Source organism: Larimichthys crocea, chromosome XVIII (assembly GCF_000972845.2).
Source record: "Larimichthys crocea isolate SSNF chromosome XVIII, L_crocea_2.0, whole genome shotgun sequence".
NCBI classification, from domain to species: domain Eukaryota; kingdom Metazoa; phylum Chordata; class Actinopteri; family Sciaenidae; genus Larimichthys; species Larimichthys crocea.
Window position 1 is genome coordinate 9,971,097 of NC_040028.1, and position 13,506 is coordinate 9,984,602.

At 39.4% G+C, this 13,506-nt stretch overlaps 1 protein-coding gene across 1 annotated transcript in view; it reads left to right on the forward strand.

Moving 5' to 3' along the window:
* cps1 (carbamoyl-phosphate synthase 1, mitochondrial) overlaps positions 1–13,506 on the forward strand; it is a 44,476-nt gene that overhangs the window by 7,718 nt on the left and 23,252 nt on the right. Inside the window, exons 17-26 of the mRNA XM_010744442.3 lie at positions 904–1,048; positions 1,864–2,074; positions 2,885–3,083; positions 3,188–3,364; positions 5,269–5,387; positions 8,951–9,092; positions 9,349–9,414; positions 9,596–9,659; positions 10,895–11,076; positions 12,971–13,165. Of these exons, the coding sequence (XP_010742744.3) occupies positions 904–1,048; positions 1,864–2,074; positions 2,885–3,083; positions 3,188–3,364; positions 5,269–5,387; positions 8,951–9,092; positions 9,349–9,414; positions 9,596–9,659; positions 10,895–11,076; positions 12,971–13,165 (1,500 nt within the window). The remainder of the gene's footprint in view (positions 1–903; positions 1,049–1,863; positions 2,075–2,884; positions 3,084–3,187; positions 3,365–5,268; positions 5,388–8,950; positions 9,093–9,348; positions 9,415–9,595; positions 9,660–10,894; positions 11,077–12,970; positions 13,166–13,506) is intronic.

Sequence of the window (13,506 nt, forward strand, 5' to 3'; positions counted from 1 at the left end):
TGCTAAATACCACCATATCCTATACACTGGTCCTTTAACCCTATGCCTAATACCTGTAGGAGTGTTCTTGTGCTTATTTCTCTCCACTGCATATGCACCAGTACAAACTGTTAGTACATGTCTTTGTAACAAAAAGCACTTGTATTGTAATTAATTTGCGAAAATCACTTTCCTTTTGAGACTGTTCTTTGGAAGTTATTAATGTAAAAAAAGATGAAACAAAATGGCCAGTACAAAATCTATATGCAAATAGACCCAATAGCACACATAATACAATATCACAGCAAACCTGTAAATAAGTATTTTTTTGTTTGTTTTGTCACATATGTTCGTTCAGCCTTGTGATGATCATTGAGGCAAGTTGTGCTGGGAGTGTATTACATTTTAGTACATTGATAAGTGATGCAAAAGTGCATCCATACATGTACGACTGTGCACACATGCTAAAATGTCTGTTGGGTTCAAATTTAGATTCATGGAGCTGTTACGCCAAGAAATTAAGTACAAAACATGTCAGGCAAGGCTCTAGGGAAAAGTCTTCATTATGTTGAACCATTAGAGCAAATAGTTTATTTATGAAAATAAACTCACGTCTAATTTAATTCTCTTAACAGCTTAATGAGTCTTAATTTCCAAAATATGCCATCTCATCTGTTTTCAACGCTATTTTGTGTGTAAAACCAATAACGGCAAGTTTGACTGTAAGTACATGGCTCAAGCATAGTCAAAGTCTGTGAAATGTTGATCCAATTACCATTACTAACTGTACACTTTCCTATAGTATTTACATTGCATAGCTATTGTACTGAATGATATTGTATAGATCTTTGTGTTACTGTGTCTACCTGCTGTGTGAAGGTTAATGCAGCCACATAGCATCTAAATTGATACTCCTCTGTGTAGGCGCTGGCCATGAGCAGTCAGATCCTGGTGGAGAAGTCTCTGCTGGGCTGGAAAGAGGTGGAATATGAGGTGGTGAGAGATGTGGCTGATAACTGTGTGACCGTCTGCAACATGGAGAACTTCGACCCACTGGGCATTCACACAGGTAATGGAACATAAACCACACGTGATGTGTTATCCTTCAGACTGTTGCACATGTGCATGTTATGTTATTGTTTACTTTATCCTGTTCTACTGTGCCCGATTCACTCCTGTTTGCTTTTTGTATTCTGTCGTCCTCAAACAAACCCCTCTGGAGAGGCTGCTGCAGGGCGAGCTCACTTTCTTTTTGCTCTTTGTGGGTTCATGTTCCTGTGGACCACATTTACTGTGTACCTGGATATGAATGTATAGATGTTTTTGAAAGCCGTTGTTGTAGTTTCATTTCTTTAGTCTTGTATCTGTGTCTCAAGAAAAGCATTGAGAATCAATACTCGAGTGACAAACTCAAGCCTTTGGGTTAACAGTAGTTCAGTTCTCATATATGACATCAAGGACTTATATAGACTGAGACACTTGAAGTGTGCCTAAGATTATAGATGGTTTTAGTGCTCCTTACAGAATGTGGTTTTGATCTAAAATGTGATACATTCTCATCCTTGAGTTTTTCCTGTATAACAATAGGCAAATACAAGATGTAAAATTATTTTGTTATGCAGATGTTTGTCACTGATTTTAGGAACTGTACAGTAACTGCGACAGGATGTGGTAAATGAAGCAATATATGAATTATTCTCGAAGAGAAAACTGCACAAATAAACACAAAACAGGTTGATGCTTTAGGTGGGATATTTGCTGTTAAATGTTTTAAATCCAAATGAGAAACAGGCTTTTGTTGCTGTGTACTATGAATACGATCTTTTATCCTGTCTTTTCTGACTCTGCATCATCAGCAACAAAATCTAACCTTTTCTTCTTCAGGTGACTCCATAGTGGTGGCACCGAGCCAGACATTGTCCAACGAGGAGTACCACATGCTTCGAGAGACAGCCATCAAAGTGGTTCGACACCTTGGCATTGTAGGCGAATGCAACATTCAGTACGCCCTACACCCGTCGTCCTTGGAGTACTGCATCATCGAGGTTAATGCCCGGCTTTCCAGAAGCTCTGCTTTGGCATCAAAGGCTACTGGGTAAGAGAATACCTATACAAACAGAGGTTGGTAATACAGCATGTTGGAAATGTGTAAATGTCAGTCATGCAGTAATGGTATGTATGTTTTATATCATTTGAGGCGGATATGTCATTTCACCCTCTGTAATGCATGTGCTGCTGGGTTGGGAAGCAATGACACTCGTAGTAAGACATGCGGTTTTCTCGGAAATGAGACCCATGTTTGCATAAAAAGATGTTTTAGTGTTTCCACCTTCCTTTTTAAAATTCGAATTTTATAGAAAATACAAATGGCACCGCTCCTCTTTCTTTTGTAAAATGAACTGTTTCTTCCTCGCTGCTGTGACTCACGCTTGTTGCAAGTTTCCACGAGCACAGATGCATGATTGACATCATTGTTTTGGAATTCACAACTGTCAGAACATGCCAAGATCGATTTTAAAAAAGGAGTCAATGAACTCGGTAGTCATGCGATTACAATGGATTGGACAATTTGGAACCGGTCCTTAACTGGAACTGATCAAATCCCTACTGCTGTATGAAAATTGTAAAATGGTTATTCATGGTGGATTGCAATGGAAATCAACAGTATAAATCTTCTTTGGTTAAACAAAATATCAAAATGAGACTGGTATCTGGTAGTGCTGTTCCCTAAAATTAGATATCTATTAACATTTTACTGTAGAGAATGGATTTCTACAATTGAAAACCAAAAAGGTCTTGGAGCAACATCACATTCAAAATTCAACACCAGCTTTGGTGAAGATTTTGTACAGAAACTTCACCCTCTAATTGATTTTGATCTTCCTGCCCTTCTGTCATGTCAAAGGTATCCCTTGGCGTTTGTTGCCGCTAAGCTGGCCCTGGGCATCCCCCTGCCAGATATCAAGAATGCTGTATCAGAGAAGACCACAGCCTGCTTCGAGCCCAGTCTAGACTACATTGTCACTAAGATCCCCCGCTGGGACCTGGACCGCTTTCAGGGCATGTCCCATGAAATAGGCAGTGCCATGAAGAGTGTCGGAGAGGTGAGAGAAGGATCCATGGATGAACACTGACTCATTCACTGGCTTATTCACTGTCCTCACACAGCCATATTGTTCTGTCATGCCTTCCCTGCTTCTGGATTCAGGTGATGGCAGTGGGCCGCACCTTTGAGGAAAGTATGCAGAAGGCCCTGAGGATGTGTCATCCGTCAGTGGATGGCTTTGTGCCCCGGCTGCCACTCAAGAAAGCCTGGGCTGACACCCAGGACCTGCAACAGGAGCTAGCTGTACCCTCCAGCACCCGTATCTTCTCCCTTGCCAAGGTACACTAATCTTTCATAGCATTAATAAAAAATATGGCTCTATTTGGCTGAAGTATAACAGGAAGAATAATGATAAGAAAACGTGAAAAACTCCACGTTTCATGTTTTTTTAATGATTATTCTGAAATGTCCCTGGCCTACCTGCCTACAGTTATGAATGCCTAATTGTGTGGAAATCCTTGCTGATTTAGTTAAATAGATGCACAGGAGTTCAATACTTGGAAAAAAGGTCTACAGTATGAACTGTTTGATTATCTAACAATGGAGCCTTTTTAAAGTGATTTCAAATGTGTGAAGGGATGAGTTACATAATCAGAAAAATATATGTTTACTTGTTCACTACAATGCTTTCTGATAGATTCAGTTGAAGGTGAAACTGTAGTGCTTAAGCCTCTCTAGACACAGGGTCAAGAGATGTTACATGAACTATTGCAAAGTAAAACATATTAAAAGGTCCAACACTTAAACATGCCTTAAATGCTAGATTAGATATATTTGTCCCCTTTTATGAGTTATGGAGTGAATCCATTGATGTGGCGACAGCACGAGGGATTTATGGTCCACATCTCATCTCCAGGCAATCAAACACAAGCAATAATGCCTTATAGGGGAAACTTGGGTATTTTTCAACCTGGACCTTATTTTCCCCTGTTTTTTTTATTTCTAAGTGACTAATGGGGACAACAATTTTTGAAATTGGTATTGAGCGTGAGTGCTGCAGCCGGCAGCCACAAAACAGGCTGCAAAGTGTAATCCTTTGAGGCAATTGTGCACAGTCAATGTACATACACCAAGTGCTTGTTTTGCCGCCGACAGCCACAGATTGTTATTATAAATGTCTGAAAACATTATGGTATAAATCCCTACAGAGAAGGAGAATCCGATCTTTTTTGTTTAACCAATCACACACACAATCAAAGCCATCAGACTCCATTGACAAAACCAGTAATTGTACCTTACGGAACAAGGATGGGTTGCTGCTCTGCCTCTCGCTGCCTCGATCAGTTTGTTTATTTGTGTTATTGTGTGACTTTGGTGTTAGTTGATGCTAGTTTGGATCAATACAAGTCTGGTAGCTTTGATTAGAGAGATATAACAGCTGTTTTAAAGATCCAACTCTTTAACAAAAAAGGCCTATCTCTGGTTAAAAAAAAATACCAAAGGCGGTCAGAACAATCGCCGTCACTCTCAGCTGAACTCTCCCACCATTTTGATTTTGAAACATTTCTTAGGTCCAAACTCTTTTAGACAGTTTTGTACGGTTATAGTGTGGAAAGCTTAAAAATAAAATCCTAAAGTTATTCAGACATAAACTATTATACATAGCAAAGGTTCAGGAGGAAAAGTTAGATGTAATTCCCTGATATTTTTCGTGTGTTTTTGTTCTCTCTCTGGTTTTGTAGTTTGTAGTTTGATTGGAAGCTCCTTATGGCAGGTTTCACTGCATGTTTTACAGACTGCTGAGTAAAATCTTCCCACACTAACCTGGAATGATTTGTCTGGTCAGACATCTAATATAAAAATGATAAAACATATTTACTAGCTGTTGTCAGGGCACAACCTCTGTCATATTACAGGTTGATGACACAGGCTGGCTTCTGGATATTAGATTTTTAATAAAAGGCCAATATTGGCAAAGTAATATATTGTTCCTGCAAAAGCTCTAAGGAGTCCTTGAAGGAGCAATGGATAAATGCATAGAATTTATGTGTTTGGAATGATTGCTCCTATCTGGCAATGGTTCGCTTTAATCACACGCAACTGATCATACAATCTGTTGAAACTTTGTGAAACCTATTTTACGTCTGCTTTTGGAGCGCTCCATTAAGGATTATGAATGATGAACTTCATGATGATGAATAATGAATGTAACGCTGAGTTTGTTTCATCTCTCTACTTTTAAGTCCCTCCACAGCGGCATAAGCGTTGATCAAATCCACCAGCTGACTGCCATAGACAAGTGGTTCCTCCACAAACTCCACAAGATAACACAGCTGGAGCAGCACCTGGCAAACTACAGGAGGTAACACACACACACACACACACACACACACACACACACACACACACACACACACACACACACACTGCAACAAATAAAGTTTTTGACTATTTTATTTTTTTGTTTTGAAATGAATCCATTCAGTTTAATCTTTTTAATTCCTCTGGCTTCTAGATTTATGTCTCAAAGTTGTAGGATAAAGAGACAAAACACAAACATTGCAGCACAGTATGATTGGTCACAGCAGGATCCTGACAATTAACACAGTACATAATGATTCGCTTAATGGATATTTGCATTACTGGCATGATAGTCCTACTGTTCAGCAAACAATACCCGATTTGATGTAAATATAGACATAATGTGGAAGTTATGGTTGCATAACCGTGAGTGACTTTTGTCTTTGCAGCAGTGTTTTTCAACCTTGTACTCACCCTGCAGAGTTTTTACAACTCAAATGCACCATATACTTATACCAACAACACTGCCTGTGCATTGGAAATCCCTCTGTCCCATTGCACCATTAGAGAACTTCAGGGATGCTCACAGGAATTAGAAAAGTGTCTTAAAACCAGGAGAGAATTTTAGGTTCTTTCCAGAAATGACTGAATCTCCTTCAATAGGAACATCAGATGATCCCCAGTCTCTTCACGTCTCTGTTTCTTGCCCTCTTGTGCTTCATCTCCTCTCAGCTCTGTGTCTCTCTCTCTCTCTCTGCCTTCTGGCTCTCACCTGGAGAGCCACTGTGAATTTCCATGGCTCAGTCACAGGTTACTCGCTGTTTCTTTCTGACTCTGCTGTTTAATAATCAATGGCCAGCCAGTCTGTGGGCTCCCGCTGCAACACGCTGACACATGGAAGGCTGTTGTAGTTCCTGCTGCCTCTGGAGCAGGGGACATTGGGATGGGCACGCAACAATAGGCTGCTGCCAGACTGATGGAGCGTAAGGCTGAGTGCAGGTGGACTTCAGGCTCTACTGGTCAGCAGACTCATTGTTTCTGTGAGGAGAGTGTTGGATCTTCTATTTTATTGGGACAGAAGGATATGTATTGATAGAGATGAGAAGAATCCTTTACAGTGAAGACATTTTATTCTTCATCATTTAAGTACAAGAGTCATGTGTAGTGTTAGGATTTCTTCATCAGGAAGTTAAGATTAGAAATAAATGGGTGTCAGCTCAGTTGGTAGAGCATCCGCCCCATCTACAAAGGCTCAGTCCTTGCCGTAACGGCCCAGGGTTCGAATCCGACCTGTGGCTTTTTGCAACATGTCATTCCCCATCTCTCTCTATCCACATTCCTGTCACTCTTCAGCTGTCTCTATACAATAAAACTTAAAAAAAAAAGATTAGAAATAAATGATTTGGAAGGATTATCTTTTACTGACACTTTTTCACATTGTTGGTAAAGGTTTTAGAAATAAACTAATTTCATGCGAAAAAATGCGAAAAAACATAATTTTAATCATAACATTTAGTTATAAAGTTGGCAGTATTATTACTGTTATGATTTTACAGTGTCTGTTTGCAATTAACAATCATTGTCATTATGTACCCATTATTTATTAAATTAAGCAGTTAAGTCTATAAAATGATAGATATTTAATTTACAATGATGACAAAGAAAAGTTGCTCATTGCTTTACTCGGATACTGCTTAGCTTTTTTTACTTAAATGATATATTGGTAATTAAAACAGAAGCTACACCAATATTACGCCTGTAGCACATTCTGCATTGATGTTTTTCTTAAAAATGCAGTCTGATCAGATTTACCTGCTCAGACATAAACACAGAAATCTGTTATTTTGGTGTCTGGTGACATCTAAAACCTGTTGTATGCTGGATTATAGGTGCATCCTTTTACTTGTTTTCCGCTAGAGACATAGTGAATATATAAAAAAGGATCCCTTGAAGACATAATTTACATTTAAGTTTGATTATAAAAAGCGGAACCTAATACACCTGTGGATTAGGGCAGAGATAATTAGGTGTATAAGCTACGTGCATGACATGAATTACAATTAGAAAGACTTGCTCAGTTTGCAGGAACGGCAATTATACAACACACAAATGTGTCATTCCAATACTTTGACGTTTAGTAAAATGTGTGCATGCCTTTGAAAGCAAATGAGAATATCTGTAAGTCAATTGTTCTTCACTGCGTTGTCTTAATGTGTATTTAATGTTTTATTTGCCTTTGAGGGCATATGTTCACGAGTTCATGTTATGCAAAGGATTTCTCTCTAGCTTTTGAGCCCTTCTTCCAAACAGGGTAATTGTACACAAGACAAACCAAGCTCTCAGATCAAATTTCTTTCCTTCCTGTGATTCTGGCTCAAACTCACGCTGCTCGCTCCTTTCGTTGTTATTTCTCAGCCCAGCCATGTGCAGTGGGAGTTAAAACGCACTTGACATTTCCAATATTGTTACACTACGAGGTCATAAATAATTCAGATAAGGAGGAGGGAGAGCAAGTTGTTGTTCTCCAGAAATGAGAATTTCTTTTGTCTCTGCCTAGGGTTATAACAAATACTATGACATCATTGGAAATAACGCTTGTTGCTTTCTCGGTGGGAGTGACATGAGAGGGTCAATATCGGTTTCATCACTGTGCATTCATGTTTTTAGACTCAGCACAAAAAAACAGAAAGTGAAAGGGAGGCATTCTGAGCTCATGGCACTCTTATTTAACTTGTTCAGGGATAGAAAAACATTATAGTGTGGCTTTAATTAGATATGATATGATATCTTATTTTATGGCTGAATCAGCTGCATCAACACTTGTCATGTCGTACATGGTGGCACCTTTGATACTAGAGACTTAGCCTTTCTGAGCCACTAGTTCTCAGCTAACACCGGTACCACGCAGAAACTTTTACGAACAGCCGTGAATTGCCTCAAGTGACTGTGAAGGCTCCAGTGGACCCTGTATTGCAACATGCAATGTATCTCTGTTTTTCCAGCGGGGACAGAGACAGACTGACAGCAGCTGCTTATGAGTGATAAGCTTGCAGGTGTATTCCTGCTACACTGGGCAGGGGTCAATCTGTCACTCTCGTCTGTGTTACCTCCCATGTCACGCACCACGTAGTCACGCGGCTATTGTCCTGTGCTTTTTTTAATTTGCCGGAAGAGGGGGAGCTAACAGAATTTTATAGGTGCGGTTATATTTTAAGTAGGAAGGAAATTCTGTTTTAAAAAATAAAATAAAAAACAGTCTGGTTGCTACACAAAATCACCTCTCGATGGTTAACACTTTTCTGTTTAACCTCACAGCTCGCATTAAAGTTTTATTGATTTAAAATGTTTTTTAAATGGCTGCACTTGCAGTTGCTCTGGCACCTGGGTGCCTCGTTTGTCGATGTCTGTGTTATTGATCGAACTGAGGTGGGCTGTTTCCTGCTGTCCACACTGCTTGGTAGGTGAGCTAGTCATGATCCACTTGTTGGATTAACCCTCTTAGTTCAGTGGACTTGAAAATACACACATCTATCAGGGGGTACTCAAGGTCATCCAAGAAAACATAAAAAAATAAGCTCAGTTGTCAGCTTTGACAAAACCTTTACTTATTGTTTTTTCCTGCAGTGCTACAGTACCCAAAGGACTGCTACTGAAGGCCAAGCAGGACGGCTTTTCAGACAGGCAGGTCGGTCAGATTCTGGGCTCCAGTGAGAAAGCAGCCAGAGAGCTGAGGCTCAGTCACGGCATCAAGCCCTGGGTCAAACAGGTGAGCAAGACTGGGCTCCTTCGTGTAGTTCAGATAAACAGAGATAACTGTCCCTGCCTGATTGGAATAAAGGTTAAAGTTATCATTGACTGTCTTTCCACTTTGTACACTTATTTTATGTATTTACATTTACAATGTGTCCAGCAAAAAACTTCCAAAGATTGTTGTTCAATAACTCCTATTCTATATCCTTCTTCTACTTCGTAGATCTTTTTTAAACACATGTGAATGTCTGACCCATTTATTTTCTTCTCAGATTGACACCTTGGCAGCAGAGTATCCAGCCATGACCAACTACCTGTATTGTACTTATAATGGTCAGGTATGTGTTCTCTGCCAAATGTAAAAGGAAGTAATGTACCACAATCCAATCACTGTTTTATAGAAAATACAGTTAATATAACTGTAACTTCAACATTGAAAATAAAATATAAGTAACATTAAGAAGAGTTTTGTAAGGTGTTGCCATCGTGCATCAATGGTTTTGTCAATTTATCCACCAGGAGCATGATCTGGACTTCAAAGACCAGGGAATCATGGTTCTTGGTTGTGGGCCCTATCACATTGGTGAGTCTAACATTAAGCTTCCATATAATTTTCATGCTGTTTAAAAAAAAAACTTGATCACCTTATTTCCTTAAATAAAAGCAGGTAGTCAAAAAAGATCTCAAATATACAATACAACAATGTGATCATTTTTTAACACTTAGTGTTGTAGATTACTCATCTAAAGCATTATTCTCGTATTTCAATCACTGCAGGTCTATGTGTGTTAATGGCTTAGCCAAACTGTGTTTGTATCAATAGCATAATGCACTAACAAACAGGAGCAGATCATCATGAAACACTGTGATTTTGTACTAGTCTCCAACCAAAACAGAGGGTGTCAGATATAAAGCCTGTTGTGGAGAAATTGCTCAAAGGTCAATGGTGAGGTCAGGAGGGAAGAAAGTGTTCAGGAGCCTCTGATGTCTTATGTTGTATTATTTATTGACGCTTGGTCAAGGAGAATTAGAGACACTCTCAAAGTTCATCAGAAGTGCCTGAGTCGGTCTCACATTCTGCCGAACTCATCCTGGTGGATAGACTTTAAACCCCAAGATAACACCACAAATACAGTACTATACACCCAGAATTAGCCAAAGAGAATGTCTTTATTCATGCAGCAGTTATTGTCAGCACATTCTAGTTTGAAGACACGGATGTCTGTTTACACAGATTAGAACATCAACAGCAAGCTATCTATTATGTCTAAGAAGGTTTCTTCGACCCTGGCCACCACAGTGTTGAGAAAGACTGGCACCTACTGTTCCAAACCAAAGCCAAACAACTAATACTGCCAAGGACCTCAAGGTCTACAAGTGACCCCGTGTAACCTAAGGATAGAAAATTCCATAACAAAGCCTGCTTCGAATGAAGGTCTGTTAGGCTCTGCAGTTGAGGTTAACTTTAGCTATTAGTGGAAAAACGGTATATGAATTCATAAATAAAAACATCACAGAAAAGTTAAAACATTTTTTTTTAATTTGCAGATGTTTGTACCTAATGAGCACACAACTTAATTCCACCGCTGCAAACTTCAAACTTGATGTAGACACACTGTGTTGGTCAGTGATTGTCAATGGTTGTTTATCAGTGTTGATGCAGTATTGTTTCCCAGGAAACAAAAAGACAGAAAGTTCTGCATGTGGAGTTAAGACAGAATATCATTTGCATGGAAAGCAGTTGTCACAACAATGTAGTTTATTACAATTTATTTGTTGTTCATGGCTGACAAATTCATGAACTGTTTGATTTACCAGGGAGCAGTGTTGAATTTGACTGGTGCGCAGTGTCCAGCATCAGAGCTTTGAGACAGATGGGCAAGAAGACTGTGGTGGTCAACCACAACCCTGAGACGGTCAGCACCGACTTTGATGAGTGTGATCGCCTTTACTTTGAGGAGTTGACCCTGGAACGCATCCTGGACATTACCCAGCAAGAGGTTAGGCCACACACACACAAACATGCCCTGTGATTTGACAAACAAAATATATAAAAGACCTACAGTATATAGTTCACTAATTTTTTGTCATAGCACACCCACTTGCAGCATTCTGGTCTGGGTTGCTGGGTCTATCCCAGCTTGCACTGGGAGAGAGGCAGGTCTGGACAGGTCACCAATCTATTTAATCTCAGGTTATATCCATGATAATAATAACTTATATTGGAAAATATTGGATTGCAATCAACTTCCCTTAGGCAGAGTATAATAATATTAAAAGAAATCAATTATGTCAACCAGGTCAGAGTTACTGGTCTAAGACTAGCACACCATATATATAATGACATAATAAGTTCTCTAATTAAGATGTCTGATTTGTTTTGATGTGACTTTGCTGCTCAAGAATAGTTCTGTTTTTTTTTAATAAAAACATTATGTCTGTGACTTTTTACAATGGATATCACACAGAACAGACGTCCAAAACATTCCCTGCTCAGACTGGAAACATAACCGACAATATCCAAAACCTCTCTGTTGATTCACATTTATATATACACTCGTATGTAAACTCAGAAACTGGTTATGCGTGCAGCTTATCCTCCGGGATAGGCTTAGCCATTAAATGCAGTCACACAAAAGCCCTTTCTCTCTCTTTCTGTCTAACAGAAAATGGGAAAACACTGAATGAGTCCTAATTGGGACATTTATTATACAGCACTATAGGCTCATCTAAGATTTAAGAGCTTGGGCTTTCTGTGGTTACAGATGTGTGCAGTTTTTATGGGTTTTCTAGGTTTAGTGACCTCTCTGTAACTCTCATAGGTCATGTGTCATTTTTATTTTATTTTAGGTTAACTGAGCTGAAGTTTTCTAAAACTAATTATTCAAGCAGTTGGTATTCGAGATGTGGTGTGTTATCTCTAAGTCTAAACCCATTATAATACAATATCACAATATACAATCCTCCCATCTAAATGAATGATAATGTCAGTGCACACTCAAATTACAACAACAAAATGACTATTTGTAGTGATTATCATTTGCGTTTTATGAAACGTACCATGACGTTTATCTAATTTTAATTAAGATGTGATTTCACATACATGACCATACTTCATTCATTATGTATATAATGATAGATAATTTCCGTATGTTGCTCTGTGGTGTCGATCGAGCCCAGCTGACCCTCAAAGTCTGCTGTGATTTGCTCCGACTTCCTGTGTCTATGTGCTTATGTTGTGCTGGGTGTTTGCGTACTAATGTCCATTGACTTTTCCCTGCAGAGGAATTGTAATCCAGTTAAAGTTGCGATGGGATCACAGTGTGATTAAGTGTTTGTTTGTTCAGGGTGATAGCATTACCATCAATTGCTTGCTCACAGCTATGGTCCCATCTTGCTCTGTGTGTGTGATAAATACGGCATTAGAGCATGGAGATAAACCCTGGACAGGAGCAGGAGAGCAGGCCCATGAATAATGAAGAGATGCAACCTGGCATTGCCATGGAAACAGCATCCCCTCTGGATCAGCTTGACAGGAAGAGGGGCTGCAAGGTGTTATTAAAAGGAGCAAACATGTTTATTCACACACATAGACACGCTGTCCCTGGTGATAACTAAACCCATGGCACGAGCGAGATCAACTGTTTTTTGTGTCTCATATTTTCACTGTGTGATCAGTGGCCAGAATAATTGAAAGTGGCCACAGGTTTCAGACTGTTAATCTTGGCTGATGGTAGTGGCAGGAGGTCCAAGACTTGACAGAGTATCTCTCCTTCTCCTGTCCTTTCTCCTCCTTCCACTTCTCATTCTTTTATTCGATGTGTTCTTCTATCATCTTCTTTTTTTTTTTTTTAAATCTTGCACATTCTTCTTTTTCCAACCTCTCTTCTCCAGGGTTGCTCTGGCAGCATTGTGTCAGTCGGAGGCCAGATCCCCAACAATTTAGCTGTGCCATTGCACATGAACGGAGTGAAGATTCTGGGGACGAACCCCATGCAGATCGACCGGGCTGAAGAGCGCTCTGTCTTCTCCAGTATACTAGATGACCTCGGGGTGGCCCAAGCCCCATGGAGGGCACTCAGCTCCCTGGTGAGAGAAAAACAAATATATTCTAGTAGGGGTTAATGAAACATTGCAGCACCATACCTTGTGATATTTGAGTTTTTTTCTGACCACTTCTAAGATAAATACTCCACCCAACCTTTTAGGCTCAGTTAATTTGCTTCGACTGTTGTGTTGTCTTTGCCATAATCTCAAGATGTTTTCTTTTAAGTCATTCACATAATTTTTATGTTCTCATTTACTTTTGTGTACATATGCATCTCCTATGAGAAAAGGTAATATTTGCATTTCACACAAAAAACTAAGATGTGATGTAAGATATTTTCATGTGCTGTTTTCAAGTTAAACATTAAAACCACACATCAAAT